Source organism: Triticum aestivum, chromosome 7B (assembly GCF_018294505.1).
Source record: "Triticum aestivum cultivar Chinese Spring chromosome 7B, IWGSC CS RefSeq v2.1, whole genome shotgun sequence".
Classification (NCBI taxonomy): domain Eukaryota; kingdom Viridiplantae; phylum Streptophyta; class Magnoliopsida; order Poales; family Poaceae; genus Triticum; species Triticum aestivum.
The window spans coordinates 75220995-75246431 of NC_057813.1; the positions used below are offsets into that span (position 1 = coordinate 75220995).

Here is a 25437-nt window from a genome sequence, read left to right on the forward strand (position 1 = left end):
TGGGCATGGGGCCGAAGGAGCACGATCGGGAGGCGGTTCTCGATGCTGTGATCACTCCTACTATCTCCTACAGACAGCTCTGTCGGATCGACCCAAGCCTGAGCCAGCGCACGAGCACGCCCATGAGCAGTGCACCGTCACAGTCCCTCTTTCAGGAGCGGCAAACTGTAAGTATTTTCCCTCTTATCTTCATTTCTCACTTTATTTTCCACATTTAGTAGTTTTATGAGTTCCATCATGTCATATTGTAGGCCTACATGGAGTACACACGCCAGGAGACCATGGCGTTGTTGGGGAACGTAGCAATAATTCAAAATTTTCTATGCATCACCAAGATCAATCTATGGAGATTCTAGCAACAAGAGAGGGAAAGGATGAGTGTATCTTCATACCCTTGAAGATCGCGATGCGGAAGTGTTACAAGAACGCGATTGGTGGAGTCATACACGCAGTGATTCAGATCACGGTCGATTCCGATCTAAGAGCTGAACGGACGGCGCCTCCGTGTTCAACACACGTACAGCCCGGGGATGTCTCCTCCTTCTTGATCCAGCAAGGGGAGAGGAGAAGTTGAGGGGAAACTTCAGCAGCACGACGGCGTGGTGGCGATGGAGCTCGTGGTTCTCCGGCAGGGCTTCGCCAAGCACTACGGAGGAGGAGGAGGTGTTGGAGGAGGGAGGGGCTGCGCCAGGGGAAGGGGTGCGGCTGCCCTCTCTCTCTCTCACTATATATAGGGGGAAGGGGGTGGAGGAGGCGCCCTAGGGTTCCCTAGGGGAGGGGTGGCGGCCACAGGGGAAACGCTAGATGGGTTTGGGCGCCCCCAACCCTAGGAAACTTGCCCCCCAAGCCGGGAGGGGTGGCTGCCCTAGGGGAGGTGCCCCCACCTCTCCATGTTACGTGAGATGGGGTGGGAGGGGCGGGCAGCCCCTTAGTGGGCTGATGTGCCCCCTCCCCTTGGCCCATAAGGCCCCCCAAGGCTTGCTGGGGCCTCCGAAACACCTTTCGGTCACGCTGGTCGTCACCCGGTACTCCCAGAACAATTTCGGACTCGAATACCCTTCGTCCAATATATCGATCTTCACCTCTGGACCATTCCAGAGTTCCTCTTCACGTCTGGATCTCATCGGGGACTCTGAACAACCTTCGGTAACCACATACTATTTCCCATAACAACTCTAGCGTCACCGAACCTTAAGTGTGTAGACCCTACGGGCTCATGAACCATGCAGACATGACTGAGACACCTCTCCGGCCAATAACCAACAGCGGGATCTGGATACCCATATTGGCTCCCACATGTCCCATGATGATCTCATCAGATGAACCATGATGTCGGGGATTCAATCAATCCCGTATACAATTCCCTTTGTCAATCAGTATGTTACTTGCCCGAGATTCGATCGTCGGTATCCCAATACCTTGTTCAATCTCGTTACCGGCATGTCACTTTACTCGTTCCGTAATGCATGATCCCATGACTAACTACTTAGTCACATTGAGCTCATTATGATGATGCATTATCGAGTGGGCCCAGAGATACCTCTCCGTCATACGGAGTGACAAATCCCAGTCTCGATTCATGCCAACCCAACAGACACTTTCGGAGATACCTGTAGCTCACCTTTATAGCCACCCAGTTACGTTGTGATGTTTGGTACACTCAAAGCATTCCTACGGTATCCGGGAGTTGCACAATCTCATGGTCTAAGGAAATGATACTTGACATTAGAAAATCTCTTAGCAAATGAACTATACGATCTTGTGCTATGCTTAGGATTGGGTCTTGTCCATCACATCATTCTCCTAATGATGTGATCCCGTTATCAATGACATCCAATGTCCGTGGTCAGGAAACCATAACCATCTATTGATCAACAAGCTAATCAACTAGAGGCTCACTAGGGACATGTTGCGGTCTATGTATTCACACATGTATTACGATTTCCAATTAATACAACTATATCATGAACAATAGACAATTATCATGAACAAGGAAATATAATAATAAACATTTTATTATTGCCTCTAGGGCATATTTTCAACAGTCTCCCACTTGCACTAGAGTCAATAATCTAGTTCACATCACTATGTGATTATAATGAATCCAACACCCATGGGGTTTGATCATATCTCGCTTGTGAGAGAGGATATTAGTCAATGGGTCTGAACCTTTCAGATCCGTGTGTGCTTTACAAATCTCTATGTCATCTTCTAGATGTAGTTACCACACACTATTCGGAACTATTCCAAATGACTGCTCTACTATACGAATCCGGTTTACTATGCAGAGTCATCTAGATTAGTGTAAAAGTTTGCATCGGCGTAACCCTTTACAACGAACTCTTTTACCACCTCCATAATCGATAAAATTCCTTAGTCAACTAGTTACTAAGGATAAGTTTGACCGCTGTCATGTGATCCATTCCTGGATCACTCATGTACCCCTTGATTGACTCATGGCAAGGCACACTTCAGGTGCGGTACATAGCATAGCATACTGTAGAGCCTACGTCTAAAGCATAGGGGGCGACCTTCGTCCTTTCTCCCTCTTCTGCCGTGGTCAGGTCTTGAGTCTTACTCAATACTCACACCTCATAACACAGCCAAGAACTCCTTCTTTGCCGATCTATTTTGAACTCCTTCAAAATCTTGTCACGGTGTGCAGGGCCGTACCCGAGAATTTGGGGGCCCAGTGCAAAATCTGAGTCTAGGTCCTAGTCATTAAGAAGACTAGTTAATATGACCTTTTGCATTTTTAACATACAGGCAACAGTTTTTTAGAACTAATCTTAAACTTTTTCAAAAAGTATATGTCAAAAATATGTAAAATTGTGAATGCTTAGTTTTTAAGTGATATATTGTATTCCCTCTACCCGGATTTGTAAAGTGTGGGCACTGAGTCTTTAGGTCTTCAGTTTATCTACTGCGGAAATGTGTTAGTGAAAGATGAATTATGCCACCAAAAATACATTATTGGACTCGTCGTCGGATGAATATTCGTCTCAATGCAAAAGACATGCAACTTTTAAATTTAGAGACACATTTGTATGCCAGCACATCATTACCCAAACTACTGATGTACTCCCTCTGTCCCATAATATAAAAGCGTTTTTATATTATAGGACGGAGGGAGTACTTAACACGTGAATCAGTATTTAATTGACTCCGCCCCCAAGTAGTCATACTCCGTAACTAATGTTGTGATATAGATTTACTACTTTGTTTTAGAGGCAAGTGCTGCCATTGGGAATACCAAAGGTAGCATGTGAAAAGACATGCATCTCTTTGTAACTAATGCTGAGCAGAGTCCCCAACTCCCCAAAAATAATTTGCGAAGGAGAGATGAGGGAAAGACAGTGTGGAGTAGGGAGACTCCCACGGAGTACATGCTCTCTGTACATAGTTTTCAAACGAATTTGCCTACTCTTTATAAGTTTGGGGGCCCCGTAAACATAACTTCAAGAACTAATTTGGGGGCCCCATTTTTTGGGGGCCCTGTGCCAGTGCACACCCTGCACATGCCTCCCATACGGGCCTGACGGTGTGTATTCGTTTGAAAGTACTATCAAGCGATCTTGATCTATCCTTATAGATCTTGATGCTTAATGTTCATGCAGCTTAATCTAGGTTTTCCATTGGAAAACACTTTTTAAATAACCCTATATGCTTTCCAGAAATTCTACGTCATTTCTGATCAACAATATGTCAACAACATATACTCATCAGAAATTCTATAGTGCTCCCACTCACTTCTTTGCAAATACAAGTTTCTCATAAACTTTGTATAAACCCAAAATATTTGATCATCTCATCAAAGCGTATATTCCAACTCCGAGATGCTTACTCCGGTCCTTAGAAGGATTGCTGGAGCTTTGCATACTTGTTAGCATCTTTCAGGATTGTCAATACCTTCTGGTTGTATCACATACAACCTTTCCTCGAGAAAATCGTCAAGGAAACAATGTTTTGACATCCTATATGCAAGATTTCATAAATAATGCAGTAATTGCTAATATAATTCCAACAAACTCTTAGCATCGCTACGAGTGAGAAAGTCTCATCGTAGTCAAGTCCTTGAACTTGTCGGAAAATATCTTAACGACAAGTCGAGCTTTCTTAATGGTGATACTTACCATCATTGTCCGTCTTCCTTTTAAAATCCATCTGCACCCAACAGCCTTACGACCATCAAGTGGTTCTTCCAAAGTCCATACTTTGTTTTCATACATGGATCCTCTCTCGGATTTTATGGCCTCGAGCCATTCATCGGAATCCGGGCCCACCATCGCTTCTCCATAGTTCGTAGGTTCATTGTTGTCTAGAAACATGACCTCCAAGACAGGATTATGTACCACTCTGAAGTAGTACGTATCCTTGTCAACCTACGAGTTTTGATAGTGACTTGATCTAAAGTTTCATGATCAATATCATCAGCTTCCACTCCAATTGGTGTAGGCGCCACAGGAACAACTTCCTGTGCCCTGCTACACACTAGTTGAAGTGACGGTTCAATAACCTCATCAAGTCTCCACCATCCTCCCACTCAATTCTTTCAAGAGAAACTTTTCCTCGAGAAAGGACCCGTTTCTAGAAACAATCACTTTTGCTTCCGGATCTGAAATAGGAGGTATACCCAACTGTTTTGGGGGTCCTATGAAGATGCATTTATCCGCTTTGGGCTTGAGCTTATCAGGCTAAAACTTTTCCACATAAGCTTCGCAGTCCCAAACTTTTAAGAAATGACAGCTTAGGTTTCTCTAAACCATAGTTCATACGCTGTCATCTCAGCGGAATTACGTGGTGCCCTATTTGAAGTGAATGCGGTTGTCTCTAATGCCTAACCCATAAACGATAGTGGCAATTCGATAAGAGACATCATGGTATGCACCATATCCAATAGGGTGCAACTATGATGTTCAGACACACCATCACACTATGGTGTTCCAGGCAGTATTAGTTGTGAAACAATTTCCACAATTTCTTAATTGTATACCAAACTCATAACTCAGATACTCATCTCTATCATCATATCATAGACATTTTATCCTCTTGTCACGACGATCTTCAACTTCACTCTGAAATTACTTGAACCTTTCAATAATTCAGACTTGTGTTTCATCAAGTAAATATACTCAGCATCTACTCAAATTATCTGTCAAGTAAGAACATAACGATATCCACTGTGTGCCTCGGCACTCACTGGACTGCATACATCAAAATGTATTACTTCCAACAAGTTGCTTTCTTGTTCCATCTTACTGAAAACGAGGCTTTTCAGTCATCTTGCCCATGTGGTATGATTTGCATGTCTCAAGTGATTCAAAATCAAGTGAGTCCAAATGATCCATCTGCATGGAGTTTCTTCATGCGTACATACTAATAGACATGGTTCGCATGTCTCAAACTTTTCAAAAAACGAGTGAGTCCAAAAGATCCATCAACATGGAGCTTCTTCATGCGTTTTATACCAATATGACTCAAATGGCAATGCCACGAGTAGGTGGTACTATCATTACTATCTTATATCTTTTGGCATGAACATGTGTATCACTATGATCGAGATTCAATAAACCATTCATTTTAGGTGCAAGACCATTGAAGGTATTATTCAAATAAACAGAGTAACCATTATTCTCCTTAAATGAATAACCATATTGCGATAAACATAATCCAATCATGTCTATGCTCAATGCAAACACCAAATAACAATTATTTAGGTTTAACACCAATCTCGATGGTAGAGGGAGTATGCGATGCTTGATCACATCAACCTTGGAAACACTTCCAACACATATCGTCATCTCGCCTTTAGCTAGTCTCCGTTTATTCCGCAGCTTTTATTTCGAGTTGCTAACACTTAGCAACCGAACGGGTATCTAATACCTTGGTGCTACTAGGAGTACTAGTAAAGTACACATTAATATAATGTATATCCAATATACTTATGTCGACCTTGCCAGCCTTCTCATCTACCAAGTATCTAGGGTAGTTCTGCTTCAGTGACCGTTCCCCTCATTACAGAAGCACTTAGTCTCGGGTTTGGGTTCAACCTTGGGTTTCTTCACTAGAGCAGCAACTGATTTTCCGTTTCATGAAGTATCCCTTCTTTCCCTTGCCCTTCTTGAAACTAGTGGTTTTACTAACCATCAACAATTGATGCTCCTACTTGATTTCTACTTTCGCGGTGTCAAACATCGTGAATTGCTCAAGGATCATCATGTCTATCCCTGATATGTTATAGTTCATCACGAAGCTCTAGTAGCTTGGTGGCAGTGACTTTGGAGAACCATCACTATCTCATCTGGAAGATAACTCCCACTCGATCAAGCGATTGTAGTACTCAGACAATCTGAGCACATGCTCAATGATTGAGCTTTTCTCCCTTAGTTTGTAGGCTTAAGGAACTTATCGGAGGTCTCACACCTCTTGACGTGGGCACGAGCCTGAAATCCCAATTTCAGCTCTTGGAACATCTCATATGTTCCGCAACGTATCAAAATGTCTTCGGTGCCTCAATTCTAAACCGTTTAACATTACGCACTGAACTATCACGTAGTCATCAAAACGTGTATGTCAGATGTTCGCAACATCCACAAACGACGCTCGAGGTTCAGCACACCGAGCGGTGCATTAAGGACATAATCCTTCTGCGCAGCAATGAGGACAATCCTCAGTTTACGGACCTAGTCCGCATAATTGCTACTGTCAACTCTCAACTAAATTTTCTCTAGGAACATATCTAAAACAGTAGAACCAAAGCGTGAGCTACGACATAATTTGCAAAGACCTTTTGACTATGTTCATGATAATTAAGTTCATCTGATTATTTAATGAACTCCCACTTAGATAGACATCCCTCTAGTCATCTAAGTGATACATGATCCGAGTCAACTAGGCCGTGTCCGATCATCACGTGAGACGGACTAGTCATCATCGGTGAACATATTCATGTTGATCGCATCTGCTATACGACTCATGTTCGACCTTTCGGTCTCTTGTGTTCCGAGGCCATGTCTGTACATACTAGGCTCGTCAAGTCAACCTAAGCGTTTTGCATGTGTAAATCTGGCTTACACCCGTTGTATGCGAATGTTAGAATCTATCACACCCGATCATCACGTGGTGCTTCGAAACAACGAACCTTCACAATGGTGCATAGTTAGGGGGAACACTTTCTTGAAATTTTATGAGGGGTCATCTTATTTATGCTACCGTCGTTCTAAGCAAATAAGATGTAAACATGACAAACATCACATGCAAATCATAAAGTAACATGATATGGCCAATAACATCTTGCGCCTTTGATCTCCATCTTTGAGGCGTGGCATGATCACCTTCGTCATTGGCATGACACCATGATCTCCATCATCATGATCTCCATCATCGTGTCTTCATGAAGTTGTCTCGCCAACTATTACTTCTACTACTATGGCTAACGGTTAGCAATAAAGTAAAGTAATTACATGGCGTTTTCAATGATACGCAGGTCATACAATAAATTAAGACAACTCATATGGCTCCTGCCGGTTGTCATACCCATCGACATGCAAGTCGTGATTCCTATTACAAGAACATGATCAATCTCATACATCACATATATCATTCATCACATTCTTTTGGGCCATATCACATCACATAGCATACCTTGCAAAAACAAGTTAGACGTCCTCTAATTGTTGTTGCATGTTTTATGTGGCTGCTATGAGTTTCTAGCAAGAACGTTTCTTACCTACGCAAAGCCACAACGGTGATATCCAATTGCTATTTACCCTTCATAAGGACCCTTTTCATCGAATCCGATCCGACTAAAGTGGGAGAGACTGGCACCCGCAAGCCACCTTATGCAACAAGTGCATGTCAGTCGGTGGAACCTGTCTCACGTAAGCGTACATGTAAGGTCGGTCCGGGCCGCTTCATCCCACAATGCCGCCGAATCAAGATAGGACTAGTAACGGTAAGCAAATTGTACAAACCATCGCCCACAACTACTTGTGTTCTACTCGTGCATAGAATCTACGCAATAGACCTAGCTCATGATGCCACTGTTGGGGAACGTAGCAATAATTCAAAATTTTCTACGCATCACCAAGATCAATCTATGGAGATTTTAGCAACAAGAGAGGGAGAGGATGAGTGTATCTTCTTACCCTTGAAGATCGCGATGCGGAAGCGTTACAAGAACGTGGTTTGTGGAGTCGTACACGCAGCAATTCAGATCGCGGTCGATTCCGATCTAAGCGCCGAACGGACGGCGCCTCCGCGTTCAACACACGTACAGCCCGGGGACGTCTCCTCCTTCTTGATCCAGCAAGGGGAGAGGAGAAGTTGAGGATAAACTCCAGCAGCACGACGGCATGGTGGCGATGGAGCTCGTGGTTCTCCGACAAGGCTTCGCCAAGCACTACGGAGGAGGAGGAGGTGTTGGAGGAGGGAGGGGTTGCGCTAGGGGAAGGGGTGCGGCCGCCCCCTCTCTCCCTCACTATATATAGGGGGAACGGGGGTGGAGGAGGCGCCCTAGGGTTCCCTAGGGGAGGGGTGGCGGCCACAGGGGAAACCCTAGATGGGTTTGGGCGCCCCCAACCCTAGGAAACTTGCCCCCCCCCCAAGCCGGGAGGGGTGGCTACCCTAGGGGAGGCGCCCCCACCTCTCCATGTTACGTGAGATGGGGTGGGAGGGGCGCACAGCCCCTTAGACGGCTGATGTGCCCCCTCCCCTTGGCCCATAAGGCCCCCCAACGCTTGTCGGGGCCTCCGAAACACCTTCCGGTCACGCTGGTCGTCACTCGGTACTCCCAGAACAATTCCAGACTCCAATACCCTTCGTCCAATATATCGATCTTCACCTCTAGACCATTCCGGAGTTCCTCGTCACGTCCGGGATCTCATCCGGGAGTCCGAACAACCTTCGGTAACCACATACTATTTCCCATAACAACTCTAGCGTCACCGAACCTTAAGTGTGTAGACCCTACGGGTTCGGGAACCATGCAGACATGACTGAGACACCTTTCCGGCCAATAACCAACAGCGGGATCTGGATACCCATATTGGCTCCCACATGTCCCATGATGATCTCATCAGATGAACCATGATGTCGGGGATTCAATCAATCCCGTATACAATTCCCTTTGTCAATCGGTATGTTACTTGCCCGAGATTCGATCGTCGGTATCCCAATACCTTGTTCAATCTCGTTACCGGCATGTCACTTTACTCGTTCCGTAATGCATGATCCCATGACTAACTACTTAGTCACATTGAGCTCATTATGATGATGCATTATCGAGTGGGCCCAGAGATACCTCTCCGTCATACGGAGTGACAAATCCCAGTCTCGATTCATGCCAACCCAACAGACACTTTCGGAGATACCTGTAGCTCACCTTTATAGCCACCCAGTTACGTTGTGATGTTTGGTACACCCAAAGCATTCCTACGGTATCCGGGAGTTGCACAATCTCATGGTCTAAGGAAATGATACTTGACATTAGAAAATCTCTTAGCAAACGAACTATACGATCTTGTGCTATGCTTAGGATTGGGTCTTGTCCATCACATCATTCTCCTAATGATGTGATCCCGTTATCAATGACATCCAATGTCCATGGTCAGGAAACCATAACCATCTATTGATCAACGAGCTAGTCAACTAGAGGCTCACTAGGGACATGTTGTGGTCTATGTATTCACACATGTATTACGGTTTCCAATTAATACAATTATAGCATGAACAATAGACAATTATCATGAACAAGGAAATATAATAATAACCATTTTATTATTGCCTCTAGGGCATATTTCCAACAGACGTGGCACGAGAGCCTTCATGCATACCATCAGCAGAGGGATCGCCAGATGCAGCACGCTTTTCAGGAAATGGCGGCCGACAGGTGTCCTCAATGGCCAGCAGCAGAGGGTTCTCCAGCACAACCAACGTTGTTGACCTTTGAGGAGTTTGTGGCACAGAACGTTGGCCCCTCGCCGGTTAGTTCATCCCCAATCTATTCACTCAAAGCATATCATGCCTTTCAACACAGTCATATATCCCGTTAATATGTCTTTTCAACATCCAGGGAACCGGTGGATTAACCGTTGGCGGTGGTCTTCGCAACACTCCGGAGTCACAGAGCCCGACCACTCTGATCCACAGAGGCGGAGGCGGAGGTGGAGGCGGTCTTGGCGGTACCGCTGCCGCTAGCAGTGATGACCTGGGCTTCGGTGGTCTTGGCGGTGACGACCTCCGCGGTGCTCGACGTCCTGGCGCTTAAGCCTTTGGGTCACATTGTGGCGGTCTTGGTGGTGATGATACTTATATGCTTGTGATGTTTCTTATCTTATTGTTGTTTGTGAGATTCTTATATGCTTGGTGGTGATGATACTTATATGTTCATGCTTTGCGATGCTTCTTATGATGTGTGATGATGAATTTGTTGTGTGATGCTGCTCCTTATTGTTACGTGATGCATATATTGTTGTATGATTCTTATATATGTTGTATATATTCAAATGAATTAAGCTGAAAAAAACAGAAAACAGAAAAAATAAATAGACATAAACTATGCCGACGGCAAGGCCGTCGGCATAGACCTGGCGTGAGCTCCTAGTGGCTGACATGTGGCACGTCTATGCCGACGGCATAGTTCCAAACTAAGCCGACGGCTAGGCCGTCGGCATAGACCTGCCCCAGGAGCTCCCAGTGGCTGCCGCGTGGCAGGGCTATGCCGACAGCCTAGCCGTCAGCTTAGTTTGGATCTATGCCGACGGCTAGGCCGTCGGCACAGACCTGCCTCAGGGGTGACGCCTGCTTGCCACGTGGCAAGCAGGCATTGGACAGCACTTGACGGCGGCCGCCGTTAGGTGATGACATTGCCGACGGCCAGGGCCGTCGGCATAGATGCACGGCCACCGTCGGGATAGGGCCTATGCTGACGGCCTTTCTATGCTGACGGTCATCCTGGCTACGCCGACGGATATGTTGCCGACGGCCCTATGCCGACGGGGGCCGTCGGCATAGATGTACGGTCACCGTCGGGATAGGGCCTATGCCGACGGTCATCCTGGCTACGCCGACGGATATGTTGCCGACAACCCTATGCCGACGGGTCCCGACTGCTAGTCAGGGCTATGCCGACGGCCCTGGCCGTCGGCATAGGGTGCGATTCCGGTGGTGATTGATCTTGCCCTGATTTTATGCATCAGGTAGATTTATTTGTTATCTCCTTCTGGATTGGCTTTTCCATGTAAGTTACAGCATATGCAGAGGGTATAAAGAAGGCTTAATTTCCTTTATAAAGCTTGCATGGTTTTTCCATTGATGGTATCAAACAGTCTCCAGCTTTACACACCCACTGGAGAATTTAGTTCAATCGAGTCATAGTTACATATGCTTGTGTTTCCAATTCTTGTTTCGATTGAGCTGTATCCATGCCTCCATGGTGGTGTGAATTGTACCCTCCCATGCCCAGTCCTCGCTGCATACCGCCAAACACGTCAATGCTTACTGCTAGTCTACTACCGGAATTATGTTGCATCTGAATTTCTTTGCATTGCCTGGCAATGAAGCTCCGTCCTCCTGAATGGGGGCTGGAAACCTTCTACCTGCCAATGAAGCTTAAGAACAAAAGAGTGGGTTGGCTATATATACATCTGAATTTTAAGAGATACTGGGAGACTAATATTTCTTGACACCAGTCAGAGTTGAGGTGTTGCGCATATTATTCAAATTGAGCTGCTGCGACTAAATGATGTGAGACGGTGGCATATATGTCCAGCTGTACCTGTCAATAGTGGAGGATATTCGCTTCACTGGAAGAACGTGTTTGTTGTTGCTTTGATCTTTGACGTGCCGGTTCTCCTAATGAAATGGTGTTGTGTGATGTGTACGTAAAACTGTCGATGAGCTCTTCTTTTGCAAAATAATCACTCTTAACTCACAAAATAGTCAATTTGATTGGTATGTCTCTAAATATGCAAAATTGCCAGCTACTGGTGCTTTTTTTTTTTTTTGACATCTTGCCAGCTACTGGTGCTAGTGCTACCAACTCAGTCTGGTACTAGCGGTGCATGTATATAGTGCACCTGAGCAATTATGAGCTGGGAAGATTTTGCATATGGTTAATGGTTTCACGAATTACATGATGCAGATGAGAGAACCAAACTACTACTAGAGCTGAAAGAAAAGACTGCTTCTAGTTCATGATTATAAGTTTATAACTAGCACATGCACTGAAGATTGTCAACTTTTTTTCCTTAAAGCAAAGAACTAATTCTGCGTAAATTTCGCTCCGTCGGTTGCATATACGCACGGCAAAACTGAAGCTGCTGCACCTTGGGAAGATTAGAAGGGCAGAGCTATCAGGGAGAGTTCCAACAGCACATACAGTCTGAGAATCATATTACCAGCTACCATTACCAACGCATGCCGTCCACCTATTTTCCTGACACACAACCGATCACCCTCAGCTCTCAGGTTCAGGCGAATTTGGCCTCTCACTTGTGTGCCCCAATACCAGGTAAAATTAATCCCTCATAACAGTCAAATGGGTCAACACTAGTTCTAATATGGCATGGCATGGCGCAACACGACTTAGTTTTGTAACCATATCGGTCCTCATAAGTGTATATTTCGTCCTGCTTCTTTTTCATGGTGTGAGTTGCCCTCCTCCTTCCCCGCCGTCACCATTATCTACAATCTCTACTATTAAAGCGGAGTTTTTTTTTTTAACATCGGCCCTTTATTGACTAAATAACAAAGTCATACAAAGCCTCTTGGATACACTCCGGAGCAGAATTGAAAACACAAAGACCAGAAGAGTTTTGGTGTGTTGGTTCTATGAGGTCTTAGCACGGCGACTTCCCGACTGTCTACTACAACAAGGTTTGCCCGGCTCCGGCGAGGAAGGGACAATGACAGCGGCGCGTCTTCGGCTCTGTTCAGTGCTTGTAGTTGTCGCTAGGTGGTCTATGAATCTGGATGTAATTTTTATTATTTCTAGTGTTTATTGTACTATCCTGATTGAAGATGAATAAATTGGAAGATTTTTCCAAAAAAAAAGACCAAAAGAGTTAAAACAAAAACTAGCTATAACATGAGCCAACACATTACATTGCCGACCAACGTGCACAAACAAACTAAGGAGAAGCCTAGAATTGCCATCTTGATATCATCAATGACGGAACCAACAACAGAACGATCGTGGGCTTTGGATTTCAGCCTTTGCACCAAAGTGAGGCAATCAGTGGCAAAGATCACATGGAAAAAGTGTTCCTCACACACCATGTCAACTGCTCTGCGAAGAGCCAAAGGTTCGACCATCTCGGGTGTGAGAGAAGCAGACAACACTTCAGTACACGCCTTGATGCATTGACCCATATGGTCTAGAGCTACTACACCAGCCCCAGACTTGTTGAACTTATGAAATAAAGCCGCATCAGAAAAAAAAACATAACCGTACCTGGAGGCGGTGGAGACCAATTAGAGCTAAAAGCAATGGTCTCACATCTATTCACAGGAACATGTTTGTAAATATGCTCGAATATCATGTCCATAACCATGATTTTTGCTTGCAGTGCCTCGTGGAGTAGGAACTTCAGGAGTGTTTCAAGCCGAATTTTAAGCATCCCAGATGTGCCAAATGGTTACAGCATCACAGTTGCCTCATGATCTGTGCATCGAGACAAGAAATCAAAAAGGCACTGTTTTGGAGACCTGAATTCACGATGGCACTGCTGGACGTGAAAGAAATTCTTCACTTCATCCCACACGTTTCTTGCATAATGGCAGAAGAGCAAGCATGCTCGATACTCTCTAGTCGGCCGCAGAAAGCACATGCAGCAGAAGCAGGAACATTGCGTCTACAAAGCTGTTCTTCGGAAGGCAAACCGTTATGCGCATAACTAGTAAAGCGGAGTTGGGGATGCATTCGTCCGCCCAACTCCACCTTCCGTGACCCCTCCTCTCCACGCCCTACATTAACTCAATCGAATGAAATTAAATATTACCAAAATCTCAACTAAATAAAAAAATATCTTGTCATCCCCTACACATCCCAAATTAAATCAAATCTTTCCAATACCTCAACAAAATTAATTTTTTGTCTTTCCTACTCATACTCAAATCAAATTTTATCAAAATCTAGAATATGATGTGTGTAAGATATATGTCGGACACGATTGATGTTGAACCAGTAGAATGTGCATGCCCCGTTGCAACGCACGCGCAATTAGCTAGTATCATGTACAATTACACCACATCATCGATTGACTCATTTCACTTGTAAGACCTTAGAGATATTAAAATTGTACTAGTTTGGTATCAAGAGGACGTCGTGATCGGAATATATTACAATCAAAGGGGGCTCAAGAATTAAAGAGTTTGCGGTTTTCATGACGCCGTTTTGATCATGTGAGATTGCCAACAACATGACATGAGATTCGTAAATAGCATCTTTTTTTACCTCTTCTTTTTTAGGGATTTGTATTTTTTTTTAGGGATTTGTAAGCATCTGGTCTCCATATGACGGGCTCAATTGGGCCGACCAAGCAAGTCCACGACTCTTTCTTCTCACAATCGAGCCCAAAGAAAAAACAACCAGTGACGACACAAGTCCAACGCCGCCGCCGCTCCTTTGCTCCATTCCCCTCGCCAAACCCTCGCTCCACCAGACGACCTGTGCGGCCTGCCGGCGACCACGCTCGACGAGCCGAGCCGCAATGGCCCCCGGAGGAGGCGAGCAAGTATTCGGGGAGCAGGACAACCCACCGGCGACGGGCCACGGGTGCCGCGACGAGGAGGCCCCATCCCGTTCGCGGATGCCGTCGCCGCCGCCGCCGTTGCTTCCTGGCCTGGACGTCACTCCCGTCGCCTCTCAGGTGTGTTCCTCGCCTCTTGTATTCTTCGATCCGTGAAATCGATCCGTGACCTAAACGAAATGCCACATCTTTAGAACAAGAAGATGAGGCTGGATGATGGGCAGCAGGGGGAGGAGACGACCCCGGCGCTCTTCCCGGAGGACGTTCTCGTCGAGATCCTGTCGCGGGTGCCCTACGTCTCGCTCTTCCACTTCAAGTGCGTGTCCAAACAATGGCTCGCCCTCTGCTCCGCCCCAGACGTCCGCAAGAGGTCGCCGCAGACCTTGTCTGGTTTCTTCTACTTCAATCTCGGCTGGTGTTTCCAGAATTTGTCCGGGAAAAGCCCTCCGATCGTCGACGCCAATCTCCGTTTCTTGCGTGGCAGCTATAAGTATTTCAGTATCCAACAATGGAGCACCAGCCTGCTCCTTTGCAGATGCTGGAAATCCCGCCGTCCTAGGCAGTACGGTTGGAATTTTGTCCCGGGCCGGGGCAATGTTTTAAATGGCCTGAGGCTAAGGAGTTCGATTATGTTGTCTGCAATCCTGCTACTCATCAGTGGACTGTGTTGCCCCCTATAGAATTGCCTGACGGCCTTTCGCATTTCAGCCTAGGCAAATACTTTCTGGGTTTTGACCCGGCGACTCCTTCCGGCTTTGTGGCGTTTGTGCCCCTGGACACATATTATGAACATGGCCTGTCCGCGGCCATGATCTACTCATCGGAAACTGGAGGGTGGACTTCCATGCAGAGTCAGTGCAATGGTGGCTGTACATATCGGGTCGGTGATTTAGAAAGCACCTTCCTAAATGGCATTATGCATTTCCCTACTCGATCTTCGTCAATAGTCACAGTGGACATGAAAAGGAATGCTTGGGGGAAAATTAAAATGCCACCTGGCATGCCAAACAACTATGGCGGTGCTTCCATTGGGCAGTCACAGGGACGTCTGCATGTTTGGGAAGAGGATCAAGATGGTTGCCAACTCTCTATTTGGGTTCTTGAGAATTATGACAGTGGACAGTGGGGACCCTAAAGTGTAGCATTAACTGTTTTGAACTGTTTGGAAGGGATTGTTGCAAAAACGATGAGTACTACTCGATGTTTGCAATTCATCCAGAATGTAATTTGATTTTCCTTACTCATGGAAACGACAAGATATTATCATACAACATGGATAATCAGAAAGTCCATGTTATCTGCGCCTCTGAAGATTTCTTCAAAGGTCTGCCACTCACCCTACTGCCTTACGTACCCTGTTTTGTGGAATGGACATCAAATGGTCAGTGAATGCTTAACATACTTGGCATGGCACTAGTGTCTTAGTAAACGTGAGTTGTGGGGTATATGCTGAATCTTCTAGTTGAAGTTGTGTGATGGATAAATCAGACATGCGCTTCAATTTGTATTTTTTCTTTTCTTTTAGTGTCCAGGCGCATACCCTTCTTTTTCTTCGAGCAATGATGTAGCCATGAAGAATTGTAACGAAGCCTCTAATGGGAATGTTTAGTTCTAAGAATGAACTTGGTCATTTGATCTATTTGCTTCCATGTAATAACTATGGATGTTGCTCTTTTAGCTCCCCTATGGGGAAGATAATTATAGATGTCGCTCTTTTAGCTCCCCTATGGGGCAAATGTGAAACAATATATTATATATGCTTGAAATGTTTAATTTCCTGCAAGCAAATCTTTATTATGCAATATGCTATCCACCATTGCTAAATATTGATCTTGCCCTGATTTACGCATTAGGAAGATTTATTTGTTATCTCCTTCTGGATTGGCTCTTCCATGTAAGCTACAGCATATGCAGAGGATATAAAGAAGGCTTAATTTCCTTTATGAAACCTGCATGGTTTTCCATTGATGGTATCAAACAATCTGCAGCTTTATGCACCTACTAGAGAATATAGTTCACTCAGTCATAGTTAGCATATGCTCATGTTTCTAATTCTTGTTTTGCTTTGAGATGTCCCCATAACCATTCTGTTTGTGTTCATTGATTCTGGTTAGACTGTTGAATTTGGATTTTCTGGATCAACAACGTCAGGATGAGAACCAGCCCTCCTAGGGACGGTTCAGCTCCTAGACCTGCGGTAAAATAAAAAAGAAACTAGTTCAATCTTTGGTCAAACTGGAACAATCTTGGATCTGGTTATCCTTGTGTATGCCGGACAGCAGCAGGTGGTAACTACTCCCTCTGTCCCATAATATAAGACGTTTTTGCTAGCTATGTTAGCTTGTTAAAACGTCTTATATTGTGGGAAGGATGGAGTATTGTTTAACATGCTTCCATTTTTATGCAGTGACAACAATACTAGTGTCCCTAAACAAACTTTGCAATTAAGTGTTCAGATGGAGTATTCGGGCAAGTTCTGCCTATCGGTTCCAATTCTGAGGGTGCGGTGGCGCCTTTCATGGCTAACGGGATCTGCCAATTGAAGGCGGAGCCTAAATACAATATTTTTTTGGTTGTCTCATCCTCCATAAGACGTCTTTGATGGCAGGCGGTGCGAGTTTGGTCCCATGATCAAGCTTGCAAGCTTTGCGACATGGATTTTGATATAAATGATCAGATTTGCACGAGGCTGCCAATTCTCTCGAGGTGTTTGAGGGGATTCCAGGTGGACAATTCCAGGTGGGATTTGATTTCACAGCCCTTTGAAGGCCCATGTCGGAACAATGGCTTTTCAGTGAAATCCACATATATCTGCTTTGGAAATTGCACTGGATGGAAATAAACTGGAGGATGCAGTGATCGACTCTTATATTAGTTTGATCTACAAAAGTGAATCGAAGGTGAAGCATGATAAACTTTGACCATGATATTTGCATGTTCTTATTTTCCCCTCTTTTCATGTAAGTAGTGAATTAAAAGGGAATCAGTTTCATATACCCACACGAGTGTATTCGTTTCACACCTGGGACGGGCGCGCAGCTTTCTCAAGAGTTCCTGGCAACTCGAGAAACAGAATTTGGATGCGTGGATTTTTAACATAAACAGGTCAAAGTACTCAAATTTCATGTAGTCCGGAAAATCCAACATGTTCTTAGAATAGCGGAATGCCGGTCGAAACTAATTAAATCTCCCTCATGTTCTGGAACACGGTTGTAGTGATCTGGCCTCTCTCTTTTTCTCCAGTGCAAATTATTTATCCTGAACTAGTCCCTGGTTTACATTTTATCATGACTGGATCAAGTTTGTAGTTATTCTTGAAATTACAATGAACTTAATTCTGTAATATATAGTCAAATTCCTCTACAAATACATGGTTCAGTTATGTAAGGGAGTTGACCATACTAAAAAGAAGGATGGGGAATTTGTTTTAAATCAGATAGTTTGGAGTGTTAAACATACTTACCTCCCTTTCTTTCTCACCAACCCTAGCTGCAACCTAGATCTTCTCCACGCGGCTGCCTTGGCCCCCCTCCCCTCACCCTTCTGCCGGCCTCGTCGACAGTTATACGAGTGGGGACACGTCCCTTTCGTGTTTCTTAGTAGGCCATTGTTTCCATTGGATTTTGGCTTCCTAGCAACCTCAACGCGGTGGTGGTGGCGGTCCCTCCCTACCCCGGAGAGAGCCAACAGATTTGACATGATCTGGTTTCTTCAACCCTCTGGACTATGGTGAACAATTGTAAACCTGCGCTCCATGGGGTGATGCCCCAACTGATGTTCCTTCAACGTTACTAAATCTCATTTCTAGCGGCGAGTGGGTATTGCGCTCTCCAAATCCTGCTATGGCGGGGGCGTTTGCAGGTGTCTCTTTCTCTTACTGCCGGTTCATGTAATTTTGAAGCTTTGACGATTAGCATACAATCGAAGGAAGAAGACGACTAGTATGGTTTTCGGTGTAATTTTAATTTTTTGTGTTGGTCATTTTGTATCTTATTGTCTTTTCCATTGTACTGCTTGATGCTTTCCTTTATAATTATCAAATATGAATTCCCTTTAGTTGTCTTTTGTAGAAAATAAAAGGTTAGTGAAGTTGTTTCTGTGTCATGAGATCAACAAATGTTAGTTTCTACTTAGGAATTGCCTCTCGTTCAAATTTGAAATTATCTCCAGTTTTTTGTGGCATGTCCATGAAAATGATCTACTCATCAGAAACTGGAGGATGGACCTCCATGCAGAGTAGGTGCTTTAATGTCAGTGTAAAGTCGGTTAGTAATTTAGAAAGCAGTCGAAACACCTCCTTGAATTCAGTATGATTCTCCAGATCAACAGTGGCAGTCACGGTTAAACAAAAAAAACTGGGTCAACCGTTGATATGATCATCCCCATATGCCTGACAGGTGACAGCAGTATGTGGTAACTTACCCGCAAAAAAAAAAACAGTATGTGGTAACTATTGCTTAGCATGGTTCCATTTTTGTACACTGAGAGCAATACTAGTTTCCTAAACAAACTTTACAAAGAGTTCAGATGTCTAAATGCCTGGTACCAGAATGAGGTCGCTGCGTTGGCTTTGTCGCGGATGTTTTTGACCCTTTCTGTTTTGGTTGCGCCCATACATAAATTATTTCTGTATATCCGTGAGAAAGCTAAGCATGATAAATGTTTACCATTAAATTACTAGGTTCTTAATTCCGCTCATTTTTGGATTTTTCTACTCTCATGTAGATGCACCGCATGAGTTGTTTAAGCAACCACGAGTGTTCGTTTGCAGATCTCTCAAGAGGAACTTCCTGGCTTCAGAAACAAAATAAAACAAACAGGTGAAAGCGTCAGAGTCCACACAATCCCACGCCTTGTTATAACCGCAGAATGCCGGTCAGTTGGAACCGAGAAGATTTCCCACGCTTTCAGGTGTGACATTCGCCGCAGTCCATCCCGCATGCACTCCACACTCCACAGAACCATATCATGAATAAGCACGGCAGAAGGGGAATGGGATGTGAATTGAATGGATCTATGTATAATTTTACACTGTATTCTGTTTTGTCAGGCTATTCTCCTGCTGGCTCCTTTAATATACAACTACCAAGAACTTACAACAGCCCTTTTTTTAGTTTTTCTCCTGCATCTCTTTCTCCTCTTTTTTTGGGGGTTGCTTTTCTCTGTGGTGCTTACCTAAGAGATGATGTTAGTACACGGCGACGCGAAGCAGGCCGGGCTGAGGTTGCGTGTAATGGAGCCCTTCGTCCAGAAGGAACTGCTCGACGGCGATGGGCAGCCTCGCGGTGCGAGACCCCTTGGTGTGGTGGCCTGTTCCGACGCATACCATGACTTGCATCCTTTCGCCTGAAGCCCTCGCCATGCCCCTCAGGGAGCCGAGCTCGACCTTCAGGATATGGATTGCTTCGCTCACGTGGAGGCCGTGTAGATCAATCAGACGATCACTCCCCCGTTGCAAAGCACCAGGGTTCCTGGACAATGAAACAAAAAGTTTCAGGATGAAACAGAAGTGCTTGTAAATATGACATTCCACAGAAGCAGCGTATACATAGCTAGCTTGTAAAGGGGAGAAAGCAACCTCTGTCGATAAATAGCTTCTCTAGCTTTCTCATGAGCTGCTTTCATTTGCGAGTTATAGGCCTGACCTTTGATGCTTAGTTCCTTGGCCAGAGCTTTGTTGCCAATTAGGTAAGCTTGTCTAGCCTGCCAAGTACATCTTTCCATCAATATTCCAACTAACAAAATTAATGAGTCAAATATGCAAGACGTAGCGACTCATGGTATCCTGGATGAAATTTACATGATACTAGTAGCTATGGGGCCAGATTTGCCCTTCCCTAGAATAAGTCGCACAAATCCATCATTTTGTATGGCTTGCAAACTTGCATATGAGTAGTGGAAAGATTATACAAAAACATGAATATTCTCTGCCCCTCTTTTTTTAAATGGTCTGCCCTTCTATTTAGGAAGGAAAGGAACAAGACAAGGTTAATGTCATTGATGATTCAAAAAAGATAAACTTTCATAGACGTGTAGCCGGAACGAAGTTAAAATGGGAGACATTTTATGATTATTCTTGACTGCAGTTAAAAAAACATAAGCACATGACAATGATACACAACTACAATACATACAGCAAGACAGCAACAACCAATTTTAAAAATGCCAAATTCAACAAAAACCGATTAACAATGCCAAATTCAATGCGTAGGCCAAACCCTCAACAAATTCCTACTATGGTTCTGCCAATGTACTTTCTAATATTCCTTATGAACAGATATCTAAACAAGAAATGCAAATTAACGTGTACATTGGTTTAGAAGAATAGATACATGTACAACCAAGAATCTGGAGACAACAATTAAGCTGCTCACCTGCTCAAAACATGCATTTCGGACACGGGCAAAATCACGAGCTTCTTCCCTCGATTCCGAATACATGTTTGCTGTTGGGCCACGTACAAACATAAATCCATCAGCATATAATTGCATCTATCTAGAAGGAACACATGAAAATACACCAATACGCTTCAAATTATGCACACCCAACTATAATTTGCTTCCTGAGATCTATCCATGATCCACATCATTCTGGTTCAACCCATACATTCTAAAGCACAATGTACGAATCCTTACTTGCCTATTCTAAGATAACAACAATACAATGTGAAGAAATAACTTATAGTATTCAGATGAGTATTACCGACTGCATCGCCAGTATCAAGCCATGGAGTTGCAGCTGCACGTGCACTACTAACACTTTGATACTTGTTCCCGGAAGATGTTTTAGAACCAAAACTGTACTGCTTGGGTACAGAAACGGTAGAAACACCATTGCCGTAATCAGGACCCTTTTTGAACTTGTTGTGGCCAGAATTCTGCGATGCAAGTTTCCGAACAGCTGAAACAAAATCACCAGTACCACTAGATATGGTGGAAGAATTGCGCCCACTGAAGAAGCCAAGGATATCCATATCTCCCTTAGAGAAACCGTTTTGATCTTCTGCTGTTGGCAGGGCAGGAAAGTCGCCCGTACTAAAGTTTGGTGAGCTGGGGGTCAAATTCATTGCCTGATTGGAAGTAGGATCCACTTGCATCTGAAAAATCAAAAGAAAAAATAACCCTTGGAGATACTACTGAATGTTGCAATTGTAACATAACTGCTCGAAGCAATGTATATTACCAAATAAAGAGGAAAGAGATTTTAATATTGTCTTTCAAAGGATATGTTTAATACTGGTGCCTTGAGCAGAAAGAAAATTCATTAAAGTTTCAGCAATATACATCAAGAAGAGTCAGCTATATTAAGCAATGCTCTGATTGGACGTATAGAGGAGTTAGTGTGAAAATTACAGATAGAAAGAGATTACCTCTAGCTGGGTGAGAATTTCAATAGTATGATTGAAGTCACATCCATTTGCATAGTACAGCTCCCCAAGACTCTCTGCTGAAAATCCAGGAAACTGAGACGCTAAATACTCTAGGGGATCAAAAAGGCCATCTGATGCTGCAACGTACTCACTAGCAAAACTGTCAGTAAAGCCTGTGGTAGGATCATACTGAAGGTCCTGATTTTCATTAGCAAAGTGGAGGTCACCCACGTAATTTTGCTCCCAATTGCTTGAACCAACAGTTGAAAAGGTTGACTGTGAATTATCCTCGTAAAATAAATTGGTATGCCCAAGTTCCAGGTTGCTAGCTGAAGAAGACAACTCTTGGTGTTCTCTTGACAAGCGGCTAGCTTTTGTCCCATAGAAAGGAGGTGCATTCAAGGATAATCCAGCAAGGGACAGTTCTTCAGGTTCTTGTTCGATTTTCTCGAAAGAAGTGAAGTCTGGAATAATATCATCTGGGAGCTGCTTACGCCAGAACTGGTGTGCCTCATCGTCTGAGTTATTAGACTTGGACGACTCAGACCTATCTAGAATTTTTTTTCCAGGTGACCCCCTAAGTTCAGACTTACTTGCATCTGAAGCTGTGCTATTACCATAGGATGGTCTAATAACACATGAAGGGACAAACTCTGCTGCATTGGGATTTAATGCAGTGATTTTATTTGGCAACATTGACCTTGCATCACCATTATTTGGAACAACTTTATTCAGTGAAGTCATCTTTTAACAGAAATTACATGTACAGGAAAACTCTTCCAATAAGATTTACCCAAACCCTGAAAAGGTGGTAAACATCAAGGTTAGTATTAGTATGGTTCAGCACATTTACAAGAATTACATTTCCTATGAATAACTGAAATAGAAAAGCCATGTATCCTGTAATGGCAAGAAGCTATTTGCTAATCTGCAAAACTGTTTAGTTACTCCCATAATTTTCTGTGAGGTAGCTATAAATAATAAATTTATGCCAGATTACTGAGAATCGATTTTATTTTCGAGGGAAAAACAATTTCATGCTTATCAAAAACAGCACACGCAAATAAAAACTAATCCAATAAGGTCTGGCTCCAATTATTTGAGTCATATTTAGAGCAAACGAAATGTGAACTCTAATCTAGGTAAGCCATTTATTAATTTACATGACATATATGGATGAACTAATTGACAAGTTGTTAGAATTGCCAAACTAGTCGGTCCTTTAAATCGTACTGTTAGGCTTCAAAAAGTTTCTTTTTTGTTACTATCATGCAGACATGGCAACAGTATTATCAGCATTACTTGTAATAGAAGTTTCCAAATTTACAAGGCCTACTTGTAATAGAAGTTTCCAAATTTACACAAGGCCTAAAAGACGGTAGGTATCTTTCCAAAAAAGGGCGTTAGAATAGGGCGTCACCCATTTGCACACAAAATGGCGTGGCCTTTCTTGGCTCAGATATAACTGCCTGAGCTACTACTACAACCGCCAGCGTCACAAAAGCTGCATCTCCCCCATGCAGTTTCTATACGCCAAATTCACCGGCTAGGACGTTGAAATATCTAACGCTTCAGTCGTACGCATTGGCCCTTTTACGGCAATAACTTCGCCTCGCCGCTAAATCAGTAAATTCGCAAAAATAATACTAGTAAATTCGCATGAGCGGCAAACGTAACAGTAAAACAACAGAAAAGGAAAATAAGCTTAGGGCTACGCCACCCCGAATCGGAATCATACACAGCTCTAGCTCTAGCAGAGGCTTGAGGAGAGAGCAAGCCGACGCCGCGCCGAGATCCGGACGGGATCTACACGAGGCGAGCGTCCGCGGCAGATCTGGAGAGCTCCCGCCAACGCGAGCCGATGCCCTTCCGCCGGTCGATGAGCTGGTAGTAATATATGGCTGGCGACCGGCCCATATGGGGCGCGAAGGATAAAAAGCCTCGGCCGCCCCTCCCCGACGCGGGGCAGGGTACGGGTCGTCACCGCCCACGAGACGGAGACGGAGCCGGAGCCGGCGCGGAGACGGAGGGGATTCGGAGGTGGTGGCCGAGGCGGGGTCGGAGACGGGGTGGGTCGCCGGGATTTGTGGCGTGGTGGAGGGTGGCCGTGGGGAGGGGAGGGGAGGGGAGGAGGAGGGACGGACGGACGGGAGGGGGGAGGCGGAGGAGGAGGATAGGCGAGGGATGGTGGAGTTTGACCCGACGCGGCGGGTGGTGGGGCCGGGATGGAGCTGTGGCGTGGAGGGGAAGGATGGGTGGGTGGTGGCTTGGCCTTGGGATCGGTGGCGGGATGAGGGCAGGGCCGCGTGCGCCTGCCTGCTACCTGTCTCCGCTCCCGCGGTGCGACGCGAATATGCGGCTCGGTGATTCGACCGAGGGGGAAATATCGGCGGGGCTCCCGCCGGTGGTTCCGTGGTCTGCCTCCGCCCGTCTGCTTCACAACGTTTCGTGGTTCCTGTTTGCCATCGTCCATGAGGGCATCTTCAGCCGTTCGGCCTCCAGGGCGCCTAAATAGAGCGGCTTGGGGGCGTGCCGGCGCTAGTTCGGTCTCTGGGACGACCTAGCTCTCAGTCACGCCCCCACGCGCCGGCCCCAGAATGCGGAAATTCAAACTTGGTCGTTCCCGCTCTTAAAAGACGCCGATCGAACGGACGTAGTCTGGCGTTACAAAAAACAGAGAGCCGCCGTGCGCAACGATTCACTCGGCGGGGTCGGCGTGCGCGGCCTCGTCGTTGCCGGAGCTGCTTCGGTGCAGGGCTGCGTCGGCGCGGCTTCGGCACTGCTGGGCGGCGATGTAGAGACGTCGTTCGGGCTTGGCGTCCGTGTGGGCGTGGGCGTTGCCGTCGGCAGCTCGTTCAGGATGAGGCCGCGCTGCACCAGGTACCACGCCTTGAGCTTCTCGTCGTTGCTCTGGAGCATGTCCGCCCCGCTCATCAGAAAAGCCATGTCGGTGTTCCTCTTCTTCGCGGCGACGTTCGTCCGGAGCAGGTCGAGCTTGATGGCATTGCTCTTCATTAGCGACGACCACCGCGCCTCGGTCTTCTCTTCGCGTAGGACGGCCCGGGCCTGGGCATCGGCGAGGCAATGCTCGATGGACTCCTGCACTCGCGCGGTTGCCGCGTCGGCGCTTTTCCCCTTCTTTGCCAATTTGTGGCCGTCCGGCCGTCCCTCTGACGTGCCCGGAGTCGTCGCGTTTGGCTTGTATGTCTCCTTGGCCTTGTCGAGGGCACGTCGGACTTCCGCCCACTTCTCGCACTTGTCAATGCGCTTGTAGACGTGGAGGTGCTTGAAGTCGGCGTCTTGGTTGTCGCCCCGATA

The 25437-nt window shown here is 45.4% G+C and overlaps 1 protein-coding gene and 1 pseudogene across 1 annotated transcript; one reads left to right on the forward strand and one right to left on the reverse strand.

The window, feature by feature from the left end:
- Positions 1 to 14592: 14592 nt before the first annotated feature.
- LOC123163171 (putative F-box protein At1g30920) lies at positions 14593 to 16581 on the forward strand (annotated as a pseudogene).
- A 3153-nt stretch (positions 16582 to 19734) lies between these two features.
- LOC123163172 (polyadenylate-binding protein-interacting protein 7) lies at positions 19735 to 24259 on the reverse strand. The gene is made up of 6 exons (XM_044580925.1): positions 23858 to 24259; positions 22120 to 22919; positions 21453 to 21846; positions 21125 to 21195; positions 20329 to 20453; positions 19735 to 20221 (listed from the first exon to the last, which is right to left on the reverse strand). The coding sequence occupies exons 2-6, from the start codon at positions 22861 to 22863 to the stop codon at positions 19939 to 19941; spliced, it is 1617 nt and encodes a 538-aa protein (XP_044436860.1). The 5' UTR covers positions 22864 to 22919; positions 23858 to 24259; the 3' UTR covers positions 19735 to 19938.
- Positions 24260 to 25437: the final 1178 nt, after the last annotated feature.

Bases quoted from the DNA above. Each gene is read 5' to 3' on its own strand.
- LOC123163172 (XM_044580925.1), bottom strand. From the start codon at position 22,863: ATGACTTCACTGAATAAAGTTGTTCCAAATAATGGTGATGCAAGGTCA. The intron at 20,454-21,124 runs GTGAGCAGCTTA...TGTACTTGGCAG, and splicing joins GAAATGCATGTTTTGAGCAG to GCTAGACAAGCTTACCTAAT. The intron at 20,222-20,328 runs GTTGCTTTCTCC...TTCATTGTCCAG, and splicing joins GAAGCTATTTATCGACAGAG to GAACCCTGGTGCTTTGCAAC.